Raw genomic sequence first — 26,496 nt, forward strand, 5'->3', positions numbered from 1 at the left:
AAAACGTTAGGGATATTTGGTTTTCAGGGGTCAAATTTCAAGATGATCCTTAAATGCCCTCTATCCTGTTCAGGTGAATTTTATGCAACCTTCTCTAATCTTTTGGATGCACATGTCCAACATTTCACTACTTTTTGCACAAGGAGCTTAATGGCAAAACTCATAAGAGATGTTTGATCCATGAATCACACCAATAAATTTTGGGGGGTTCTGTTAGAATTGGTATTTAAACTCCCGTCCTCATCATGCTGTTCTCATTTTGCCACCATGAGACCAAAACAATACTTAATTGATCACCAGTACCTCACCATTGCAAAGCTTTAACCCCTTCACGACCGGCTGATTTTTCGCTCTCCATTTTTTTTTTTCCGCAATTCTTCTTCCGAGACACGTAACACTTATTTTTTAATCAATATGGTCATGTGTGGGCTCATTTTTTACAGAACGAGCTGTACTTTTAAATTAACCATAGGTTTGACCATATAGGCTACTGGAAAATGGCACAAATTCCAAATGTGGAAAAATTGCAAAAAAAAAAAAAGTGCAATAGCACGATTGTTTTGGAGATATTTCCTTCACTGTGTTCACTATATAGTAAAACTGATGTGTGGGTGTGATGCCTGAGGTCCGTGCATGTTCGTAGACAAACATGTATAGTTTTAATTTTATCTAAGGGATTAAAAAAAAAAAAATTAGAAGTTTGTATAAAAAAAAAAAAAAAGGTGGCGCATGTTTTACGCCATATTCCGTGACCCAGAGTGTTCTCTTTTTTTCGGGATCTATGGCTCAGCGACTGCTTCTTTTTGCATTTCAGGCTGACATTTTTATGCAGATGTTACATTTTGATCGCCTGTTATTGCATTTAGCACAAAATATGTGGGGACCAAAAAAACGTAAATTTTGCGTTTAGATTTTTTTTTTGCCACTACGCCGTTTACCGATCAGATTAATTGATTACATATTTTCATAGATCGGGCATTTCTGAACGCGGCAATACCAAATGTGTATATTTCATTTTCAATGGGGCGAAATGGGGGGTATTTTGAACTTTTAGGTGTGTGGGTTTTTTTTTTTAAAAAACTTTTAATTTTACTACCCTAGGGGACTGTGTGGATTAGCAATCTGATCGCTCTGGACTGTGAATAGCAGATATGCTCATTTCATGTCTCAGCCAGCTCTGGGCCAGGTGAAACTGAAAGTGAGACATGTGAGTTACAGGATTCATTAGATGACCCTGTGCTACCATGACAACCACCGGAAATCACGTGATCACATCACGTGACATCTGGTATCAGCCGGTGAGTAAATGTTTTCCGCCGATGCCATTATAATGGCCCGCAGTCGTTAAGGGGTTAAAGGAGGATGTTCTCAGATGGAAGTGGCCACTGAGCTTGCAGTGTAAGGCTGCTTTCACACATCTGGCTTGAGCTCTGCGGCTCAATCCGGCTGTGGAAGCTATGCAACGGATGCGGTGAAAACACCGCATCCTTTGCATAAGTTTTTCCCATGCGGCCCGTCCGTTTTTTGCCGCTTGCGGCATACTACTGAGCATGCGCAGTGGCAAAAACCGCATGCGGCGGCCGGATGCGTTTTTTGCCGCATCGAAAAACCGTGCCAGGTAACGTTCCATCCGGCCGCCGCATCGGCTAAATATGCCGCATGCGTCAAAAACTGGATGTAACGCAAGGCCTTGCGGCACAATGCGGCACTAATTAAAGTCTATGCAGAAAAAACGCAACCGGCAGCAAAAAAAAAAACTGTTGCGATTTTCCTGCAAAGTGCCGGATTGTGCCGCATTGCAGAAACCGGAGGTGTGAAAGCAGCCCAACAGTGTCATCAGCAGGTTGCAATAGAGACTGCAAGAGTCACAGAAAGACATCAGAAATGGACATCTTTTCTCCAAATCCCATAAATGATGAGCACTTCATTGTGAACAATGCCCTTCTGAAACTGGATGGTTCATGCCACAAAACTCCAGGTACATTTAAGGGACACGAGAGGCACCCAAGTGTCACATCAGACCACTCAAAACCACTGACATCAGCGTGGTCTGTGTGCTACACGAACTGCAAGGACACTTGACTACACCACCAGGCACATGTATCATCATCTTAATGGACGAGCCTTGTGGTGGTGGTGTTACAGTGTGGGCAGGTGTGTATAGCCAATAGAGAACTACCGTACACTTTGTGAATGGTGCAGTGACAAGCCCCAACTAATTGAATGACATTAATCCAGTCATTGTGCCTCTGCATAAACACCCCAAGTCCAATTTCATCTTCATGGACAACAATGCTCCAGCTCATCGAGGTCACATCATTAGAAAACAGCTGCTGGAGACTGTGGTACCTCAAATGGAGCGGCCTGCATTTTCTCCAGATTAAAATCCCACAGAAAACCTATGGGATTAGTTTAGTCGCCATGTAGAGGCTCATAACTCTAACCCAGATCCTCAATGACCTGAGGGCCACCCTTCAAGAAGACTGCGATGCCACACCTCAGCAGACAATAATGGCACTTGTGATCAGCATGAGACGTCACTCAAGCTGTAATTGATGCTCAAGGCCACATGACAAGTTATTGAGACAATATTTTTAGTAGGTGGAGGGTATACCCACCATTGTTGGCTTTATTTTAAAATAGTTTAAGATGAAGAAATCTCCATTGCATGCTTTTACTTAAATGCCCTACTTTCACAATAAAATATCACTGTAACATGAACTTTTAAGTTTTCCATAAAATTATACTCGAAAACCAAACAACCCTAACTTTTTGTGATTGGTGTATATATGGTGTCAGAATCTCCATATCTGCAGGATCAAGAGAAAAAAAAAAAAAAAAAAAAAAAAACACAGAATCAGACATCTTATCAGCTATCCTTTAATAACAAAGGGCATAAAGCTGCCACCAAAGTCGTCCACCATCTCCATATAAAATAAGACACGCACAATTGGATAGGAGATAACTCACACGAGCACTGTGCAGCCACCTTTAGGCTATGTGCCCACGGGACTCTGTACCCGCAGATATATCCGCAGGTTTCCCGCAGCAGCTCCGCGGAATCCACTGATATACATAGCTGCGGGATTCCAGCGAAATAGCTGTGGAAAACCTGCGGACATTCATGCGAATTACCTGCGGAATAGTGGAGGGCTGGGATTTCCGCAGGTATTTCCGCAGGAATAATGGACATGCAGTTACGTGCGGCTGCGGGACATCCGCTGCATATTCCGCAGCTGCACATACCGCAGGATGGACACAGCACTCCCCAAGTCTCATAGGATAACATTGGGAGTGTCTGTACTTGTTGAAACCTGCGGATTTATCTAGAAAATCCAGAAAAATCCACAGGTTTTCAGCGGCAAAATCCGCAGGTGCGAGGTCCCGTGGGCACATAGCCTTAGGCTATGTGGACACTGCAGATATGTTTCTGTGCACAATCTGAATCTCCTGGCAGAAAATAAACCTGGGCGTTTTTGCATGCATTTTTCATGGATTTGAGCTGGGAAAAATGCTGCCAAAAACGGCTAAAGAATGGACATGCTGCAATTTATTTTCTACACCAAATTTGCAAAAAAAAAAAAAAATAAAAAAAAAAAAAAGACATTTTTGTGTACTCACCGTAAAATGTCTTTCTTGGAGCCTTTCATTGGGGGACACAGACAGAGGGTTATATGGTGTCTCCAGGGGTGGCGTGACACTAGATTGAAAAAGTGTTAGCTCCTCCCCCCACAGCATATACCCCAGCTAGGCAGGAAAAAGGGTGGGAGCTGTGTCCCCCAATGAAAGGCTCCAAGAAAGACATTTTACGGTGAGTACACAAAAATGTCCTTTCCTTTCTCGCCTTTTCATTGGGGGACACAGACAGTGGGACGTCCCAAAGCAGTCCCTGGGTGGGAACTGAACTATTAACAGTGTATAACATCAGACTAAGAGCTGACTAACAACTGCAACTGCAGTGAACATATATCAAAACACTGAAAACCGAGCAGTGGCCACTTATAAATGGGCCACTGCCGCCTGAAGGACTTGTCTTCCAAGAGCAGCATCCGCGGAGGCATGCGTATGCACTCTGTAGAATTTTGTAAACGTGTGCACACTGGACCAGGTGGCTGCCTTGCAGAGTTGGGCCGCCGAAGTCTGATGGCGGATAGCCCAGGAAGCACCCACTGCTCACGTAGAGTGGGCCCGCACAGATTGAGGAGGAACAAAACCTCGTGCTTTGTAAGCCTCACAGATAGCAGTCCTGATCCATCGAGAAATCGTGGATTTAGAAGCCTGGTTGCCCTTTTTGTGTCCTTCTGAGAGAACGAAGAGTGCATCGGACTTGCGCAACGGCGCTGTTCTGGAGATGTAAATCCGCAGAGCCCTGACAAGATCTAGAGTGTGAAGGGCTTTTTCAAAGGAGTGGATCGGGGCCGGGCAGAATGACGGCAACACAATGTCCTCGTTTAAGTGGAAAGAAGATACAACCTTCGGAAGAAAGGCGGGGGGGGGGGGGGGGAAGGCCGAAGGACCACCTTATGATGGAATATCAGGTAAGGTGAACGACAGGAAAGGGCCGCAAGTTCGGACACTCGCCTGATAGAGGTAATGGCGACTAAAAAGGAAACCTTCCAAGACAGTCGTTGAGAGATTTCTCTGAGGTTCGAAGGGAGGAAGCTGAAGAGCTCCGAGAACCAGATTCAGATCCCAGGGATCTAAGGGGTGGCGATAAGGAGGGACCAAATGCCCTACCCCTTAAAGAAAGGTACGGACCTGAGGACGAGAAGTCAGCTGCTTCTGGAAGAATATTGACAAGGCAGAAACTTGTCCCTTAAGGGTACTAAGAGCCAGTCCCGAGTCCAGACCGTTTTGCAGAAAGGCAAGAACATTAGGGATTGAAAAGGCAAGGGGCGACCGATTAAGACGGTCACACCAGGAAAGATAGGTCTTCCAGGTCCTGTAATAGATACTGGCGGAGGAGGGCTTCCGAGCATTAAGCATGGTATGAACTACCTTAGAAGAAAGACCTGACTTGGCTAGAATCAAGGATTCAAGTGCCACGCCGTCAAATGCAGCTGTGCTGTATTCTGGTGGAATATTGGACCTTGCGACAGAAGATCCGGGCGGTCTGGAAGACGCCAGGGAGTGTCGCCGAGAAGTTGGAGAAGCTCTGGGTACCAGGTTCTCCTGGGCCAATTCAGGGCCACGAGGATCACAGATTCCCTCCGCTTTGATTTTCTTGATTACTCTCGGAATGAGAGGAAACGGAGGGAAGATGTAGGGTAGGCGAAACTGCGCCCACGGAAAGACTAGAGCGTCGGAGCCGATCGCTAGCGGGTCTCTCGACCGGGATATGAAGGGATGTATTTTGGCGTTTATCCGAAACACCATGAGGTCCACATCTGGGAGTCCCCAACGAAGGGTGATCCGATTAAACACTTCGTCGTGGAGGGACCATATTTGCCTGCCGCTAGACCTTGACTGCTGAGAAAGTCTGCGGCCCAGTTGTCTATCCCCGGAATATGGACAGCTGAAAAAATGGGGATGTGCTTCTCTGCCCAAAGAAGAATCCTGGATACTTCCTTCATCGCTGCCTTGCTGCGAGTTCCTCCCTGACGGTTGATGTAAGCCACGGCATTGTCTGACTGGATCCGAACAGGGAGGCCCAATAGTAAGGGCTGAAAGTTCTAAAGGGACAAAAATATGGCTCTGATCTCTAAAACACTGATGTGCAGGGAGCGCTCGGGAGACCAGCGTCTGAACAGTGTGGTGGAGAAACACCGCCCCCCATCCGTCATGACTACTTGCCAGTGGACAGGGAGGAAGGATTTCCCTTGAGATAGGGATGACGCTTGAGTCCACCAGACGAGGGAGCTGAGCGCAGTCCGAGATAGGCGAACTGACCAGTCTAGAGAAGCTGGATTCTTGTCCCAGGAGGATAGAAGATCCAGTTGTAGAGGGCGCAGATTGAATTGGGCAAAGGACACGGCTTCCATGACTGCCACCATCTCGCCTAACACTCTCATTCCATTCCGAAGGTATGTGTAAGGCTGGGGCCACACGGGCACTACTGCGATCCACTTGCATGAGACTCGGCTCGTGCTGGCAGTACAGCAGAGCCGAGTGTCATGCCTGTGTCTTTGCAACTGAGGTCCGTTCGTGCGAGCAGACCTCAGCTGCGGGGGGCGGGCCGGCACTCAGGAGGGGAGGGAGGGATTTCTCTCCCTCTCTACTGCGTAGCCGGCTATTGCCATTCTCGCACTGCACTAGCAGTACACCGGATTACCGCGAGTGCAGTGCGATTTTTCTCTCGCCCCATTCACTTGAATGGGTGCGAGAGAAAGACTCAGCTTACAATCGCAGCATGCTGCGATTGTTTTCTCAGTCCGATTAGAGCTGAGAAAATAATCGCCCATGTGTGCTGACACACAGGCTAGAATTGGTCCGAGGGGAATGCGATGTTTTATCGCACTCCACTCGCACTGTTTTTCTCGCCGTGTGGCTTAGCCCTAACGGCGAGAGCGGAGGGATTGGGCAGTCCGGATCAGGGAAGACCTCTCGTCTTCCGGAAGAAAAACCTTGGACTGAGCCGTGTCTATCAGCATACCTAAAAAGGTGATGCGCTGATGAAGAATGAGGGAAGACTTGTTGAAGTTGATAAGCCACCCTAGCCTTGACAGCATGTCTAGGCAAATCTGCACGCTTTGAGCAAACTTTGAAAGCTCCCTTTGACAAGAAGGTCATCCAAATAGGGAACGACCAGGACGCCTCTGGGGTGTAAAATGGACATGATGGCCGCCATGACCTTTGTGAAGACCTGAGGCGCGGTGGCCAGCCCAACGGGGAGGGCCCTGAATTGGAAATGACGGTGTCCTATGGCAAAACGAAGGAACCGTTGATGAGATACACATATGGGAATGTGTAAATAAGCATCTTGAATGTCTATGGAAGCTAGGAATTCTCCCGGTTCCATGGCGGCTAGCACTGCTCTCAAAGATACCATTCGGAAGGTCCGAATCCGTACGGATCTGTTCAGCCTTTTGGAGGTCCAAGATAGGGCGGACAGAGCCATCTTTTTTGGGAACGACAAAAAAGGTTTGAATAGAAACCTTTGCCACGCTGTTCCAGGGGCACTGGAATGATAACGTTTGTCTTCTGTAAAGAGGCTATGGCCTGAAAAAAGGCCTGGCTTTGCGTTTTGGACTTTGGAAGACAAAAACGCAGAAACCTGTTGGCGGCAAGGAATGTAAATCGATCTTGTAACCTGAGGTGACGATTTCTCGAACCCAAGCATCGCGAGTGTGGTCTAGCCAGATATCCCGAAAAAGCAGAAGCCGCCCTCCAACAGGAGTCGGATCTGAGGGATACCTGGCGTCATGCTAAGGGGGCCTGTACAGGGTGAGGTCCTTTGGGTTTAGGTTGCTTGGAGTGGGAACGCCAGGAAGAGCCCCTTGAGGGACCGGATCCTCGATCTGAGCGTTGGGACGATCCTTGGGCTGATGGTTTTTGGGGGGCAGGCCGAAAGGGCTGCCTGCGCCAAGGAGATTTTTTTTAAAATTCCTGGATATAGGCCGCTTTTGTGGTAGAATGGTACTTTTACCACCCGTCGTCTCAGATATGAGTTTGTCCAAGGATTCTCCAAACAGACGAAGGCCATGGAAGGGGAGTGTGGACAGGGATTTCTTGGAGGCACTGTCCGCATTCCATATCTTTAGCCAAAGGACTCTGCAGGCAAAGACAGCATTGGCTGCCGTTAGGGCTGACAAACTAGCCGCATCTAGGGAGCAGTGAAGAAAATAATTAAACCTTCTATCAGGGTGATCCCACCGTTTAGATATAATTTGACGAAAAACCGGATCCTGGGCAAAGGACTTAGGGGGCTTCTTGTCCCACTTGATTGCCGACTGAGAAGTCGGGTCCGGAGGCTGATCAGAAATCGACAGAGTGATTGACAGCCGAAATTAGAGTGTCTTCTATATGCCTAGACTCAGAAAGGACATATGAATCAGAGTCAGAGTCTTGAGATTCGTGACTACTAAAAGTCACGGAACCTCGGTCAGACTGACCATCGTCTGAGTCGGATGAGGCGTAGAGGTCGCAATGGCGCCTTTTGGAAACAGCTTTTTTACGTTCTGGGGAAGAGGGACCAGACGAATCAGGCTCCTCTGAGGGAGCTGAGCCGGGGGAAGGCTGTGGGAGCCTGTGGAAGGCTGGGATATCTGAGTGGCAAGGTCCTCTATCCTTTTAGACATTAGAAGAGCCCATGCAGGCATTACGTCATCAGACGGGGGTGCTGCCTGGCCGGAGCAGAATCCAAAGACTGCACGGCATCCTGGTCCGGCAACGGGGTCTGTTGTGACACGGTAGTAGGGGCATCGCAGCCCCGGCATAGTGGATAGCTTCGGCCATTAGAAAACAAGCGTCCACAGGTGGTACAGGCATAGTACCGGTCCGAAGAGGACGCCTGGGAAGGTTTATCACCCTTGCGGTTACGCATGTCAGCAATAGAGTCCTTTAGCCCTATTGGGATAGAGTTATGCCGCTGTTATATGAGTGAGGAGCCACTAGCAGTATTATAAAGTGACTGCTATGCACAGCCGATATATACAGATAGCAAAATGGCATATACTGTCAGTCGGCATATACCTGCAGGCAGAGCCAGTATATACCGCTAATAGCTGATATACACCGCTAGCCAGCAGGCACACACCGCTAGAGAGAGAGAGCGATATACCGCTGAGTAGAGCGGTATATAGCGCTGCAGAAGTGCAGAGCCAAGGAGGCGATCTCACCCGTGTCTGCTCCCCACGTGGAAAATGGCGTCCAGCGTTCCTGGCAGCATGGAGGAGAGAGACTGCCCCCGGAGGCTGATTGGTCCCAGGGCTGGGACCAAACGTGACGGCCAATCAGAAGGAGAGCCGGTGCGACAGAGCAGCTTCCAGAGCAGTGAGGGGGCGTTGCTAGAATGCAGGCCGACGCCGGGGGCTAAATTAATAAGGCTCCCCGGGATCACGGCCTGCATCGCCCCACCGGTGCCTTTTGAGGCGGCGGTTTGGATGCAGGGGACAGAAGACTCGTCGCCTCGCTACCTGCTCTTGGCTCTGTCTGAAGACGCGTCGGTCCGGGGATGCGCGGATCTCAGGGACGCATCTTCAGCTCAAGGCTGAAACAGGTCCTCGGCTCTGCTTAGCCCTCTGGAGCTACCTTGGTGTGAGGTGCTTCCAGGGAGCCTGGAGGGGTACGCAGACCCGACCACTTGGGCACGAGGGAAGACTGACGGCTTGTGCACGCCAGGTTTCCTCTGCCCGTACGCGGGGGGAACGAGGGTGGCAAGGCACCCTGGTATTGCCCCATAATCAAAAATAGAATGATAAAAAACAAAATAAAAAAAAAAAACTGGCCTAAGGCACCTGGTAGGGCTCAGGCCAGACATGTCAGCCTCCCTGCTGACACTAGAAAAAACAGCTAGTTTCCTGCCTAGCTAGGATATATGCTGTGGGGGGAGGAGCTAACACTTTCAAATCTAGTGTCACGCCTCCCTGGAGACACCATAATACCCACTGTCTGTGTCCCCCAATGAAAAGGAGAGAAAGGGAAAAAAAAAAAAAACAGCACGTGCACAACCCTTCAGAATGCCCTGACTCATAAGGATACGCATGCAGTTTTCTGACAAAACTGCACCCAAAACACATCAAAAAGGCATAACGCAGTGTGTGCACATTGCCTAAGAGTACATGGTGAGTTTGCCGATGTGACAGGTTGTGGTTTTATAATGACTATTATCCTCATGATTAAATGCTAGGGGTCAATTACTAAACAAAACAAGTAACAGATCTGGAAAGCATTAGGCGTTTTAGACCACTCTTTGTAGCTTATCTAGTTTCATGGAGTTTTATAAAAATAACCTACCCATTTCCCTTAATTACATCATAATGTGAAAAGAGTGGGGGATCTTTGCAATTCAATATATAAAAGCCATGAAAAGAACGGTTTCATGCAACAGTTTACTTTGTGAAGAGACCACCGTTTCTATTTGCATCAGACTGGAAATCTATGGCCGGGCAATTACACATGACAGCAGACCTGACACATGAAGAGGTGATGACAAGTAATTATTATGGAGTCTCTGACTTCACACCCCTTTCAATTAGGAACAAGCAAATTCTACATCAGAAAATGAATAATTAACAAAAGAAACAAAAGCTCCAAACATTCAGATGAAAGACAAATCAGCCCGAGCATCAGCCCTTTATAAAAGGAGTTTAAATGACCTGCATTGTAGGGAAAGAGCGTATCAGTGGATAAATTACAGAGAAATGGGGCTGGAGACCATGAGCAGACAAACCTGATCGACTTTTTCCAAGCAACAGGTGCCAGCTGCCATACAAAATACCTGTGGGTAATGGTGGCATACCAGGGAACAGGACAGATCAATTATATATTATTCCTGGCTCATTCCTTCAAGTATTAAACTTTGGGAATTTTCATCAGTGACTAAGAAAGCATCAGGAGTATAGACAAAGACAAGGCACTAGGCACATTCATCCAATGATAGAGTAAATGAACCCAACACCAGGGCAGCATAAAGTGGCAACAGGGCTGCCAAATCCCACACCGGGTCACTTAGGGTGGGCAGGCGCACACACACACACACAGAATAAGAATGGACAGCTTCTGTGTGCCACCTGTTTTTAACTGAAAAACATGCACTGCATGACCAATCCACAGAAATAGATGAGAATAGGGCAAGGTGGACAAGTTTAAAAAAAAAAAGCACCAACCTACTGCTGATTGACAGCTTTGTGCATACGCACAGCAGAGGCAGAAAGCCATCACTGGAGTCCATGAAGAGCCATAACACTATCTGTTGACATAGCCAGTCTGACCCGCAGACCCCTGATGACGCCGGTGTGGAACTGATTCTATATTAATAAGGTGAGTGCAGTGTCACTTTCCTGGACAGGCTGCTCCTTAGGCCTGTTTCACACGTCAATGAAAGACGTTTTTCACTGACGTGTAAAAAAAACCGCATATGTCCCTCGGTGTTCCGTGATTCACAGCACATGTGGGTTGTCCATGTGCAATGTGTGATACATGCTGTTATCTGTGATTGCACATGGACTTATACTCACCTTTCCCAGTTTCTGCTGTCCATGGTGCTGAACTCTCCGACACAGCTGTGTTTCCGGCCAGCGCTGACCTCCGCTGCAGCTACTTCCGAGTCGGCAGTTTCTGAATTCATGAATATGCATGCAGTAATGAGCCGGCTCTGAAGCAGAGGCAGTTGAAGCGGCGCTGGATAAGTGGAGTTAAATTTTTTATTATTATTTTCAATGTCCGTGTTTTTCTGGTACGTGTTTCACGGATCACACCATAGTGTGGTCCAAGGAACATCAGTGATACCAGAAAGAAAACAGACTTGTCTCCGTGCTGCAATAACAGACACGGGTGTACGCCACACGGAGACCGTGTCAGTGAAAAATCACTGATGTGTGTATCGATTATAACGGGTCTGCGTATGTCAATGATTGTGGTACGTATAAAAACTAGCACATAAATACCAGAATCACTGACCTCTGAAACAGCCCTTACAGGGATTTAGTGCTAACAAATCGGCCAATGTTCAGCTATATGTAATCTATATAACTAAAATCAGGGCTGTCTGCCATTTCACCTAAGAAAGTTAATCAGCAATTAATACACCTGTCACTGCACTAAGTAATCTGAAATACTTAGTGCATTTAAATTGTTAAATTAAAAGTTGCATTTTAATAAGAGTCTTTAGTTAAGGGGCTTAGTAGTTTTGCAAATTGTATCATAGGGGGTAATATTCTATAATTATCAACCATAACTAACTTTTTGACCTTTGATTACAATATGATCACTCGGGTGCCAATAAGGGATCAAAACAGCGCCCCCTCTGCAGGTCTTAAATGCTGCTGTCAGATTGATAGCGGCATTTAACAGGCGAGAGCAAAGCGCCGCCCCACCTGTGGCAGAGGAAGACAATGATTCCGCCTTCATCTCCAGTGAAAAATGTGGGCTTGGCGTGAGAACCCGCATCAAAGGACAGGAACGACCCATGAAGTGCCCAGCACGTAATTTCTCATTAAAAGGGAACCAATCACCAGGATTTTCGTATATAACCTAAAGCCAAAGTTATCCCCTCCCCCTGTTAGAATTAACATAAGTATTACACAAATCCACCGAGCAGGTCCTGTGGTGAGGTCATACCCATGTGACCAGAAGGGGCGGGGCCTCAGCCAACAAAGCTGGATACCAGGTCACAGATCTTGCTAGGTCAGTTGTATAATACTTATGCCAATTCTAACAAAAGGGAAGGGATAACTATGATTACCCCCAGATATTACCTGCTCCTCAGCTGCTGTCACTCAACAAGCAGCTAATTTTATAAACTTTACTTTCTTGGATTTCAAAACCTAAACATCTGAGCCGACAACTAAAGGTATGTTGCGAATCAGCCTGATAGTGCCAGTATAGCACTGGCTTTAGGTCGAATACGAAAATCCTGGTGATTGGTTCCCTTTAAGGATTTTAATTGGAGGTCAGAAGTGGCCAGTTTTTTATTGTATTTTATTCACACTGCTTCCTAGTAATTTTTTTCTTGTTTTAAAACCTGTCTTTTATAGATATAGACCTTTTTGTTTAGCACTAAATTTTATGGTCTTTAGCAAGGAGGGGGCTGCCTCAGCTATCTGCTGGTGTATCATTACTTCCTTGTGAGCATTGAGCATCTAGTCTGATTCAGTATATCCCATACTAGTGATCACATGACCGCCACCTCCAGCTCTGGCCACAGTGCGAGAGTGCGTGCAATGTCAGGATTCACACCTGTAACCTGCAGGTATGGGGGTTAGTCTGCAGGTTAATAGCATTTTAAAACTATCCAGCCATTACACTGAAAGTCTGGCTACCAGAATGAAATTAACTTTATTGCTACCGGCAGCATCAGGCTTTCAGTCACAGAGGTGCGGCCAGAGCTGTTTCACAGTTTGTCAGTGCTCTGTACACAGTGAACAGCGACTAACCATGGCCGGAATGGACCGACAGCCGGCTCTGAACTGATACAAAGCAGCTTTCAGAGCAGGTCTGCAAATCACACACTGCTCTGGCTGTCTGGACCTGTGTGCTTGTTCAAATGCCCTGTTATCGGTGTGTCTATACAGTGATAACAGTGCACACCTAAGGGGTGCTTCACACATAGCGAGATCGCTACCGAAATCGCTGCTACGGCACGGTTTTGGTGACGCAACAGTGACCTCATTAGCGATCTCGCTGTGTGTGACACTGAGCAGCGATCTGGCCCCTGCTGCGAGATCGCTGCTCGTTACACACTGCCCTGGTTGGTTTTCTTCAAAGGCGCTCTCCCGCTGTGACGCACAGATCGCTGTGTGTGACAGCGAGAGAGCGACGAAATGAAGCGAGCAGGGAGCAGGAGCCAGCATCTGGCAGCTGCGGTAAGCTGTAACCAGGGTAAACATCGGGTAACCAAGGTGGTTACCCGATATTTACCTTAGTTACCAGCCTCCGCAGCTCTCACGCTGCCTGTGCTGCCGGCTCCGGCTCTCTGCACATGTAGCTGCAGTACACATCGGGTTAATTAACCCGATGTGTACTGTAGCTAGGAGAGCAAGGAGCCAGCGCTAAGCAGTGTGCGCGGCTCCCTGCTCTCTGCACATGTAGCTGCAGTACACATCGGGTTAATTAACCCGATGTGTACAGTAGCTAGGAGAGCAAGGAGCCAGCGCTAAGCAGTGTGCGCGGCTCCCTGCTCTCTGCACATGTAGCTGCAGTACACATCGGGTTAATTAACCCGATGCGTACTGTAGCTAGGAGAGCAAGGAGCCAGCGCTAAGCAGTGTGCGCGGCTCCCTGCTCTCGCGGTTATGATCGCTGCTTCGGCTGCGGTGTTTGACAGCTAAGCAGCGATCATAACAGCGACTTACAAGGTCGCTGTTACGTCACAGAAAATGGTGACGTAACAGCGACCTCGTTGTCGCTGTTGCTTAGTGTGAACCAGCCCTAAGGACAAACCACTGATCGCTAAATGTGTTACAACAGAAATTGTGCTGGGTTTTTATAGTTCTACTAATACATTAGGTCTACTATTCACCAGACCGGTCACTCTGCGGAGGAGAGCCCGCCAGAAACCAGGAAGTGAGAGACTAGAAAGCGGTGCGCTGCTCAAGAGACAACTTGACGATTACGCCTCAACTTTACATTTTTACATGTTCTACTAGGCTTATAAGGCTACATGATGATTTGTAATCAAGCTTTGTTAAAAAGGTTGGGTTTTTTTTTTTTTAAACATAACCCGATCTAAAAATGGGACAAGTTTCGATGACCCATCCACTTTAAAAGGCCAAAAATCAAAACTTCACTCATTTTACATAAAATATTTAAACAAACATGACGTAGTAAAATATAATATGAGTAACCTCAGCCATTCAGCCACAAGCATTAACCAAGCCGTTCAGCCTTTCCATTTTTGTATCTAGGTATTTATGATGACCTCTCAATACGAGCAGAGCAAAACAAAACTAGATCAAGTGAAGAGTCTAAAGTTTCAAGCTTTGCGTTTCAGAATGAGACTTGTGAGGACACCGGAGAGGAAACCTCTCACTACATAATGCTGTACATGCTGTGAATGTTACATACAGTACATCACAAGTGATTGCCCCCCTTATTTTTGCAAATATTTTATTAGATCTTTTCATAGGGCAACACTGAAGATACCCCACAGACAATATACAGTAGTCCGTGTACAGCTTGGATAAATGCGGAAATTTGGTGTGCAACACAGCAATGTCAAGACCACTGGCAACAAAAGGGAGTACACATTTAAGTGAAAATGCCAAATTGTCAATATTTTGTGCGGCCACCATTATTTTCAAGCATTGCCTTAATTCTCTTGGGCAAGGAGCTAGAGCTTCACAGGAGCCGCTGGATCCTCTTCCATCCTCCATGATAACATCACGGAGCTGCTGGATGTTAGAGACCTTGTGCTCCTCCACCTTCCATTTGTGGAGGCCCCACAGATGTTCATTAGGGTTCAGGTCTGGAGACATGCTTGGCCAGTCCAGCACCTTTACGTTCAGTTTCTTTAGCAAGGCAGTGGTAATATTGGATGTGTTTGGGGTCGTTATGTTGGAATACTGCCCTGCTGCCCAATTTCTGAAGGGAGGGGATCATGCTCTGCTTCAGTATCAAACAATTCACGTTGGCATTCATGGTTCCCTCAAACTGTAGCTCCCCACAGCTGGCAGCACTCAGACAGCCCCAAACATTGACACTCCCACCACCATGCTTTACTGTAGACAAGACACGCGTCTTTGTACTCCTCACCTGCTTGCAGTCACACACACTTGACACCATCTGAAAAAAAGTTCATCTTGGTCTCATCACACCACAGAAAATTGTTCCAGTCATCCAGGTGCTTAATCTATTTGTCTCCAGCAAATTGCAGGATTTCTTGTGCATTATCTTTTGAAGAGACTTCCTTCTGGGATAATAACCATGCAGACCAAATGATGCAGTGTGCGGCATATGGTTTGTGCACTGACAGGCTGACCCCTATAACAATACTGGCAGCACTTATATCCAGAGGTTGTCTCTTCAAAATAGATGTATATTGCTGAGCACGTGAACTCATTATCTTTGGTCAACCAAGGCAAGGCCTTTTCTGAGCGGATCCTGTCTTGTTAAACCGCTGTATAGTCTTAGCCACCGTGCTGCAGCTCAGTTTCAGGGTGGTGGCAATAGTCTTCTAGCCTAGGCAATGATTATGTAACAATTCTTTATGCAACAATTTTTCAGATTCTCCGAGAATTCTTTGCCATGCTGAACTTCCAGTGAGCAGTATGAGTGAGTATAAGTGCGACAACACCAAATTTACTACACCCGCTCCCCATTCACACCTGAGAGCTTGTAACACTAATGAGTCACATGACACCAGGGATGGAAAATTACTAGATGGGCACAATTTGGCAATTTTCCCTTAGGGGTGTACTCACTATTGCTGCCAGCAGTTTAAACCCTAATGACTGTTGCATTATTTTCTGGACACACCAAATTTACACTGTTATACGAGCTGTACACAAACATCTTCATATCTTCAGGGTCATCCCATGAAAAGATATAATAAAATATTTACAAAAAAAGTGAGGGGTGTTACACAATTTTGTAACCATACTGTATCTCTGCAGAAAGCCAAGTTAAAAAATGAAATACAATTAATTCGAATCACATTTTCTGGCCCACACTTATTTCTGGTTCAGTGAAGCCAACACAGGAGATGTATCAAGACCATACAACAACCCGGCCTTTATCACCTAGAGCAGCCAATCACTGCTCAGCGATTAGTTGTGAGACTGTTAATCACCAGGCAAGGAATAATTTCACTATACATTTAGATTAAACTACAAGTAAGAATACCTTAATTGTTGCATCCTCTGAAGCAGTGACCATAACACTAAACACTGGATGGAAAATGACACGAGTGACCGGACTCCGATGACCACTAAGTGCATATTTTTCAGGAGGGCGTGGTATCCATTCTTTGGGGTCTCTCTTCTGACCAATTGGTCCTCCAGATGTAAATTCTTCTTTCGCTTCATTTAGCTTTGATTCTAATTCCATTACCTACAGATTCATAAAAACGCTACATTAATTCACCAACAAACAACCTTGGCCTAATAGAGGCCATCTCAATTTCAGTCATAAATCCCCAGACGGAAAAGGGGTATGAGCCCATTCACAGACCTGAAATTTGCAAGTAAAAAATGCCACTGACTGGGGACTTATGCAGTGTGCATCCCTTTGTCAGGGTGGTGGAGGATGAATTAAGACCGGTACAATGTGGTCTTCAAGGTGGTAACCCTAATGAGAGACAGCTGGCCGCTCTGGGAGACCTTAAGAGAAACCAGGAAATTATTCTAAAACCCTCTAATAAGGGGTGCAATTTAGTTGTCCTGGACCACGAACAGTACAGCAGTACAGATCAATGTGCTATGCACTTTTGAAAGAGAGGGACCCAGGGACCAGATTGTGTCCTTTGATGAGAAATTGACTGACCTAGTGGTTGAGGCAGTGGACTTGAGATTAATTTCTCAGAAGGAGTTTGATTTTATGGTACCCCAATAACCTCATGGTCCCTCCTTTCTATGCCTTAACTAAGGTCCAAAAGGGACTTAACCCCTGAAAAGGTGCTCCATTGTGGCCGATGTGAACTTTAATCGGCCAAAAAGGTATCTATTTTGACTAAATATTAAACCCTTTTGCCCTGACACTTCCATCCTACGTTAGAACTGATTTACTTATGAAAACAGAGGGCATAATTGTGGACATTCTTGGCATCAGTAGATAAGGAATCCTTATACAGCAACATCACACAGGATGAAGGGATTGAGGCGGTACAACACTACTTAGGAGCAAGAGCAGTATATCTGAATCAACAATACCCTGGGCCTCATACTTCTCATTTGTTTTGAGCCACAATTACTCTTTGACCATAAGTACTTCCCCAACTCAAGGCACTGCGATGGGGAGTTCCTGTGTCCTGTCATACACCAACCTGTTCCTGGGCTGATGGGAGGAAACTTTCATTCGAGTTTATGGTGGTTACCTATGGTTTTCTATTCGGAAGACATACATATCATCTTCTGGTCTGGGACTTGAGCATATCAACCAGTTTGTGACGAGTACTAACATTTATGAAATAGGCTTTACATTTACAAGTAAAACATAGGCCACACCGACTGCCTTTTTTTGCATATCCTATTCACTCTATTTGCACCGTTCAAATTTTGTTTAAATGCGGATTGCACATTTTCTGTTAGTACAATAAACCTCATTTCAAACCAGAAATATTACTCAGTCCATCAGTTATTAGATATATGAAACTGAAATAGCTGTTGCAAAAACCCAAATTGTTATAAAGAAAAAAGGTTAAAATTAATAGGGGTGCCCAAACTTTCATATGACTATCTGTTTTCATACACTTCCAAATTATTTTGTTGTAATAGATTTTATGTGGCATAAAAGTTGTTGGGTAGCTAATTTTTAGGGATAAGTAGAGATTTGCCAAAGCCAGATGACGTTAAGCTAGGGTGCCATTATCATTCTTCAGGGTGGGGCCAGGTAGGGAGAATACCTAGGGCCAAGTTTAAGGTCTGGCTGTTAGGGTGGTCTCATCTATATTTTGTTACATACAATACAACCCCCTTCTTTCCACTGTATTCCTCCATTATTGAGGATTCTTTAACCTACACTTTTCACTTATAAAAACCATTTGTATATTAGTTTATTCTAATTTCACAATTTGAGTATTTTAATGCATATCTTTTCGATTGTTAGCCATATTTCTTGGAGCCCTTTGAGTATCTGAATACGTTAACTCCTTTCTTTGAGAAGAACTCTAATTTGACTAATCAGAAGTACAAGGTCCTTTATGCAATGCCATGAAGGATGGTCTATTAACCCCTTATGAATGCTGTACATACACTACATATGGCTGCTAAGGTAGTATAAAGGGGTCTCCACACTCCTTCATACACATTGTTGGCTGTATTACATATCGGCCACGCACCAACGTATCGAGCTCAAATTGCAGAAGAATAACCTCTTAGAGATCTATCAGGCATCAGTTATAGGTACGATGTAGAATCATAATGCAAATTATTTAAAAGTCATACAATGTGATTTTCTGGATTTTTTTTGTTGGGGGGGGGATTCTGTGTCAGTTGAAGTGTACCTACGATAAAAACTACAGCCCTCCATTCTTTGCAGGTGGAAAAACTGCAAAATCGGTAGTTATCAAATACTTATCTTCACCACCATATATGTGTTGGGCTACATAAACTTTATCATTAGCTCCAAATAGGTATGCACTGTCAATCATTTACACTGCTCTTAACAGGAGATACACTGTCAATTGTTAATGATTTGCACTTTAAGATTTGTACACATTTGGATGGCTCATAATCAACAGCCCCCAATAGTTGATGGCTACTTCTTTTTAAAGTTGGGATTTACCCCTTTTCTTTCTCACCAGGTTTGCAACTGATAAGCACTTGAAAAAATGGTTACTCTGCTGCAAAAGATTTGTGCAGCCGATGGATTCACTACTTGGGTATCTAGATACTGTCACAAAATATTGTACAATGTTACCTTCTTTTGTAATCTGATAACGGAGGTCCATTTCTTCTCCAGAAGGCCAGCGTATTTCTTGTCTAACTCTTCATTCTGAAATGTAACACACTGAACAGGTAAGATCTATGACATACCTTCTTACACATTATATTGTACTATAATACAAATAAAAAACAATGCAACCAACACAATGACACGGGTTCGTAACTACACTGAACAAAAATATAAACTCCTCCTCACTTTTGTTTTTGCTCCCATTAACCTCAAGGGTCTAAAACTTTTTGTAAATAAAAGGTCTTTTTCTCCAATATTGTTCACAAATTTGTCCAAATCTGTGTTAGCGAGTACTTTGTAAAGATATGGACACCTGTGAGATGGATGGATTATCAAACTGTAGGTTGGAAAACATGATTATTGCACAGGTGTGCTTTACCTTGGCAACAATATCAGTTATCTAAACTATGAAGTTGACTCATTTTTTTTTACTTAAAAGAAAAAAAGGCATAAGAGCTGAACAAGGAGGAAAGAAAAATTAAAGAGATTTGAGTTATTTAGAAAGGAAGCAGAAGAGGAGCGCTGTTCACTAATGCCGAGAGTGACTGATACACTGACGGGAGTGGTGCGTACAGCATTATTAATCCCATCAAAACAGCACAAAAGAACCCATCAGACCTCAAGCTAAACCAATGGGGTCCATCAGGCTCTGGTGGTCGTAATAATCACTTCTATAAAGCAATTCAGGTTTAACTTGGCTTGGGTTTATGATCAACAAGAATTGTTACTAAGATGTTCTCAGTTTTTAAGCAGAAATCATTTAGGTTACTGGTTTAGTTTCCCATTCGAGAATTCCACCCCAAATGATAAGAAAAAAAAGTAATAGTTATCAAAAGAGAAAGAAAAGGTCAAACATTTGATCATTGGAAGAGATGCACTAAAATAAAGGTGTAGAAATGCTCAGCAAAGCACTGGGCCTCCACACAGCGCTCATCTCTGCACAGGACGGGAGGATTAGCGGAGTACAAGCCATATACCACTACGCTCACGCTTTCAAACCACCGAGCACAGGAGAAGGAGCACAACACTCAACTGAGCCCCTCTGCATTTAAGTGATGGGCGGCATCGCAAAACCCGGACCTCTACTAGTGAAATGTCAAGAATGTTAAGAATTGTTTAAGATCAAATCCATCTAAGAATCTTTTAAAGACCATTCCAATTTAATAAATGATAGCCGCAATATTACATTATTACTAGTAGGAACCCACGAGTAGTAGGAAACTACTACTTAGTAGGAAACTACGAAATACAGTAGCGACTGGGGAGAAAAAAAAAAAGGGGGGCCTTTGTGCTTTTTCTGTAATTGCATCACATTTGGATTATAAATGATTGTTCTCAGTGAGAAACAATTATAATCTTGTTATACCTTTTAATGGCTAACTAAAATAAAATTATGTTACAAAGCAAGCTTTCGAGACATCTCCGGTCCCTTCATCAGGCATATGATGACAAAATATCTAAAGAGACACATATATACACAAACAGAGCAGAAGGATGGCATAATAAAAGGACATTTAAAAAACACTGAGCTTAGAGAGTGAATCCTTAATTAGCTTTGATTAGCGGTGTGAAAGTTTTATTGTCCCAATATCCATGTAGGATCAGAGGTCTGCTGCCCTCGCAGTCTCTGGAGCAGACCTCTCAGATTTTGTAGTGGGTCATAAATCCTCCTGACAGGTTGAGTCTTGTGTCCACAGAGTTAAACATTTTAATGAATTTGTATTCCCAGACCCTGTGATGATTTTGTGATCTGAAGTGGACTTTTAATATGACAACTTTCATACGGTTTATGTTGTGTCCTGGAGCACAGAAATGTTTGGCCACAGGTAAATGGGTTTTTTTTGTCTGTAATTGTGTGGCGGTGAGATCTCATCCTTGCTCTTAGGTCTCTGTTCTGTTTCCCCAACATAGAGGCCCCCAATAGGACATAGTGCACAGGATTAAGTACACCACGTTGGAAGAGGAACATGTGAATGTCCCAGGACTCTTAAGCTAAGTGCGCACAGTGCGGTTTTCGCACGTTTTTGGCCTCATAACTGCATAACTTTGCATCCCCAGCAAAGTCTATGAGTTTTCATTTTTGCTGTCCGCACACAACTTTTTTTTAAGCTGCGTTTTTGAGTAAAACAAAAAAAAAAAAAATGGACATGTCAATTCTTTCCTGTGTTTTTCTGCGTTTCCCCCATGCAATACATTGGAAAAACGCAGAGATCAAAAACTCAGCAAAACGCGGCCAAAACGCACCAAATCGCGGTAAAAACGCATGTGTTTTTTGCCGCTGGTGTGTTTGTGCGTTTTTAGCGGCCAAAAACGCACAAAAACGCAGCGTCAAAAAAACACAGCGTGTGCACATAGCCTTATAGTCCTTCTTGTGTGTTAGGGATCTGTATTCGGTCTTTGGTAATTTGGATTTAATTTACCGCCACCATGCAGGGCTGCCGCCCCACCGCCACCGTGCAGAGCTGCCGCCCAACCTACACCCCACCTACTGTCTCCTCCCCAAAATCCTTTGAAATGTATGCCCACAAGGGCAGGGCCCTCTTCCCTCTGTACTAGTCTGTCTATTGAAACTTGTATATGTATTCTGTATGTAACCCCCTTCTCATGCACAGCACCATGGAATCAATGGTGCTCTATAATAATAAATAATAATAATAATAATAATAATAATAATAATAATAATAAATAATAATAATACACAAAGTACAAATAGAATGATTTCATTCAAAAGTATAACTAGTCTCGCAATAAGCCCTCAATCCGGTCTGTCAAAAATAAAAAAAAAAATGGTCATTGGGAGAGGTGGGAAAAAAAAAAAAAAAAAAAACTAGAAAGTGCAAAAAAAAAAAACCCCCAAAACAAAACAACTTTTAGGAAAAGGATAAATAAACATTTCAGCACATCAGTGTTATGTTTTATCTGGATAAGGCTAGTTTCACACTTGCGTTGGACGGCTTCCAATCCGTAGCATTGCGTTGTGTGACGGATGCAACGGATGCGTTGCATATAGTGGCACAACGGATGCTACGGATCGTATAAAACAACGGAAAGCTTTTTTTTTTTTTTCTTCTTTACAGTTTTACCGGCAGCAGACTATTGTGAACGATCAGCTGATCGCTCTCAATAGCCAGCGGGCGGGCGCTCAGCTGAGCGCTGTCACTTGCCGGCGGGCGGGCGCTCAGGTGAGCGCTGTCACTTGCGGGCATGTCGGTGGGCGGCTGCTCAAAACAACGTTACATGCTGCTTTCCTCCCGCTGGGCGGAAGCAACGGAGCGTCGCCCAGCGGAAGCAACGCAGGTCCTTTTGGCACAATCCGTCAACCATACAAGTCTATGGGGGAAACAGCGGAATCCGTTAACTGATTCCGCTGTTTTCCAAAAGGGCGGATTGTAACGGAAGGAAAACAAGTGTGAAAGTACCCTAACATGAAGAGTTTTTCTGAGAGTGGGAGGTCTGGATTATACCACTGGACAATACAGGCAGCACTGCGGACTACAACTGCCTGGAATAATAAGAGTTCTTCAATACCAATTGTTAAAAGTACAACAATTAATTATTAGGTAATCTTACCATGTCTAGTTCTGCCTCCTTCTTGAAAACGGAGTACGCCTCTTCATAGCCATTGGAACGAAGATAGTCTGCTATAGCTCTATTTCTGAAAATTTAAAAACATTTGTATAAGAACCATGGAGAAAAAAAAAGGCATAAAACTAACTTCCTCCTGTAGCGGTGTGTGGACACTAAGTATCTGCACACCATCAGGACACACTGTGTCCTGGACCCAGCGCGTCCAGCCCTGCGGGCCCGCAAGTGCTCTCCCCGCAGGAGCCCATGCCCACGATCAGGGTTTTGGCCGCTGCAATCTCTGCTGTCCCTGCAGAAAACACTTGCGTTTATTCTGCATAAATTGACATGCTGCAGCTCGGAAAGCCACACCGCATATTTTATGCTGCGGCAAAAATAAGCACAGGGGGGCAGAGTTCTAAATACCCCATCCACTGCGCTTGTACTGTACAACATTTTTTGGAAGCAGCGAAAACACGCTGCGTCCAAAACACCATGAACCCTGATCGTGGGCACGCACTTTAAGACTAGTTTAGTCAATAGGAAACTATGCGGACACCATAAACTGTTTTATCCAATTCTAAGCAGCTGCAAGAATGTAATTTATAAAGGTTACTGTGCTGCCACATTAGACTTCTCAAGTACTAATTTTATTTAAAACTCCTATACACTGCTCATGATCTAGTAAAGTTACACGTAAATGACTTGGAATTTTTATCCATAGTTACAATGACCAGAAACAATTGGAATCAAGATGCAGATTTATTTTGTTGCTTCTTTCCAGTTTGTGCCAGTTCTATTGTCGTTCGAGCAAAAAAAATATAACAATTCAGTAGAAACAAAATAGCGAATAAATTGCAAAATGTAAAATAAAATCATAACAAAGTCCTGAATATGAAGGCAATATACGAACACACTAAGTAAATTTAGATATCACAAAATGCAAAGAAATGAAGCCATGTACATGATCATAATCTGCAGTCAGACAAATAAGGAGATGCGGCAATTTTTGTTACAAAGTGTCAGTGCATGGAAATGTAAGACACAGGAGACTGTTACGTACATAAGCATGGAGAGAGTTATTGTATGTGTCCTTGATGCTGCGGGCCCTCACCTGCGGGGCAGAGTCTCCTCCACAGGTGACCGCAGCTGCTAGCGCCCACGATCCGGGGTCAGGCAGTTGCAGTCTCTCGCAGTGTTCTGCCTTCAGAGACAGCTTGCGCCACCGCAGCAAATAATTGAAATGCTGCGGCTCAGAAATCCGCACCGCAGGTCAGTTTTCGCTGTGGGAAAAACAAGCATAGTGAATGGGATTTCTAGAAATCCCATCCTCTGTGCTCGTACAACGCAGCGTTTTGGACGCAGGGAAAACACACTGCGTCCAAAACGCTGTGAGTCTTGATAGTGGGCATGCAGCTAAGGGTATGTGCACACGTTAAGTATTTGGTGCAGAAATTTCTGCATCACGTGGCCACAGCACCAAACACGCGCATTTATGATGCGCTTTTACGTGCGTTTTGGGTGCGGGTTTTTCCCCATTCATTGGTATGGGTGAAATTCTGCAGCAAAAAACGATGCAAGAATTGACATGCTGCTTATTTATATCTGCACCAAATCTGCAAGGAGAAAATAAGCAACGTGCACGAGACGTCAGTATTCATATTCATTTTGCTGGCATTACCAAATTAAGACAATCTGTGCAGGAAAAAAAAAAAAAAACACGCAGCAAATCTGCAACATATCTGCAATGTGTGCACAGGCCACAAGTGCAAGCGAGAGAGTGGAACACACAATGGGGGGAAAAAAAAAAACCACAAAAAAACAAAAACACGTGTGTTCTGGCAAACTGCATTGCCCAGAGCAGTTTGTGGAAACACGTCAAGTCTGTGTGCGGTGTCCTCGCTGGGGGTTCCCTTCCCTGTATTACGTGTACCAACCATCTCCAGGCTTCTTATTTGGCTCTGCACTTCCAGCAATCATGTGTCACATTCATGACTTTATAGCGCATATATACAGTATATAGTTTTACACTTGCAATCTAATCCTTGTGCATTGCCATTTTATCTGCAATGATTTTCAAATTAGCTTAGAGACATTTTTATACCAAACTTCTCTTTCCAATAAAAACACGTATAGCCAGCTTACCACCGTAGTCACTGATGCTGAGTCAATGAATAACGCCCAACATCTCGCTCCGGATAAGGGTGCGAGTCTCACCCGATGCAGTCAGAAGAATAGAGAGATAATCCAGCGAGCAGGCAAAATGGGCGAGTATATAAAAATACTTTATTTTCAAATCTTCCATACAAAATCCATTCAAAAATTGTACATATGTGGCATAGCAGCCTGACGAGAGGTGCAGCTGTCTAACGTGACAACGCGTTTTGGCTTTCTGGAAGCCGCCTTCAAGGTCACAAAATTTTTATATACTCCCCTATTTTACCTGCTTGCTGGATTTCCTGTATTATTCTGAAAGTGCTCTCGTATTTGTTTAGGTTTTAATTAGTGATGGGCGAGCACTACCATGATCGGGTGCTCTGTAATCGTTAAGAGCAGATGGATGCTCGGATGGCCATCACTCAAGTATTCAAGTATAATGGAAGTCAATGGAGGACTCGAGCATTTTTCTGCAAAATCTTCCAGAAAAATGCTCGTCCCCAATTGAATTCCATTATACTCGGGTACTCAAGTAGCGCCCATCTGACTGCTGTTATTGAGTACTGAGCACCTGAGTATGGTAGTGTTCACTCATCACTAGTTTTACTATTTAACAGACTAAGTAGGTTTAGATTTTATTGATGGCACCCTGCATATTTTGGATAACGTTTTTTTTGTTTGTTTTTTTTTTAATCTTTCACAAAGCCACTCACTTGAACGGGTTACATATCAGCAAATCAAAATCAGAATAGACATGACTTTTTGCCTTCGTTTTTTGTGAACCATCAGTCCACGATAACAATAAATCATTTTTAACATCAATTATGTCGAGGGTAAAAAAAAAAAAAAAACAAAAAAAAAAACAACAAACACTAAAACAAACTAAAATGTTCAGAAGTGAATTTCAGGGTGTGCGCACGTGTGCGTATTACATGCAGTTACGCTGCGTTCTGCACCGCAGCGTAACTGCATGCGTCCTGCGTCCCCTCCACAATCTATGGAGATTGTGCAGGGGCCGTGCGCACGTGGCGTATTAGAGCGCAGCGCTTCGGCTGCTTACCAAATCGCGGCGTTCTAAGAAGTGACATGTCACTTCTTTTGTGCGTTCTTCATGCTGTCTATAGGGAGAGGCAGCATGCAGAGCGCACGAATCTGCCGGCACCATGCGCTTCAGAACACAGCTTTTCAGCTGCGCTCTGAAGCGCACATTTTCGGTGCGGTGCAGAGCGCACACGTGCGCACAGCCTCAGCCCAACCAGTAGAGAGCGGGGTTGCAGTTTCAAGAAACTTTGATAACCAATGATCGAAGCAAACTGGAAACTTAGAAGAAGAAACCACTGACCATGACAAAACCAGGCTAATTCCTGCAACTTGGCCCTAATACATCAGATGAAATTTACCAAAGCCCATTGATTTTGGCAAGACTAGCTGATGTGAATGGGGTTCTTCAAACTCAAGGAAATGCAATAAAATGATCGTGTCTGAGAACAAAAAGATCAGGAGTTGAACCTCTAAGGCTATGTGCGCACTTACCGGATTTTTCGCGGATTTGCTGCATGTTTCGCT

General features: G+C 44.7%; 1 protein-coding gene across 1 annotated transcript in view; it reads right to left on the reverse strand.

Moving 5' to 3' along the window:
• The window catches only part of PAFAH1B1 (platelet activating factor acetylhydrolase 1b regulatory subunit 1), a 106,603-nt gene that overhangs the window by 15,862 nt on the left and 64,245 nt on the right, over positions 1–26,496 (reverse strand). The window contains exons 3-5 of the mRNA XM_075335296.1: positions 22,780–22,864; positions 19,174–19,248; positions 16,441–16,647 (exon numbers count right to left, since the gene is read on the reverse strand). Coding sequence (XP_075191411.1) covers positions 16,441–16,647; positions 19,174–19,248; positions 22,780–22,864 — 367 coding nt within the window. The remainder of the gene's footprint in view (positions 1–16,440; positions 16,648–19,173; positions 19,249–22,779; positions 22,865–26,496) is intronic.

The sequence above is a fragment of the Anomaloglossus baeobatrachus genome, chromosome 2, assembly GCF_048569485.1.
Source record: "Anomaloglossus baeobatrachus isolate aAnoBae1 chromosome 2, aAnoBae1.hap1, whole genome shotgun sequence".
Classification (NCBI taxonomy): domain Eukaryota; kingdom Metazoa; phylum Chordata; class Amphibia; order Anura; family Aromobatidae; genus Anomaloglossus; species Anomaloglossus baeobatrachus.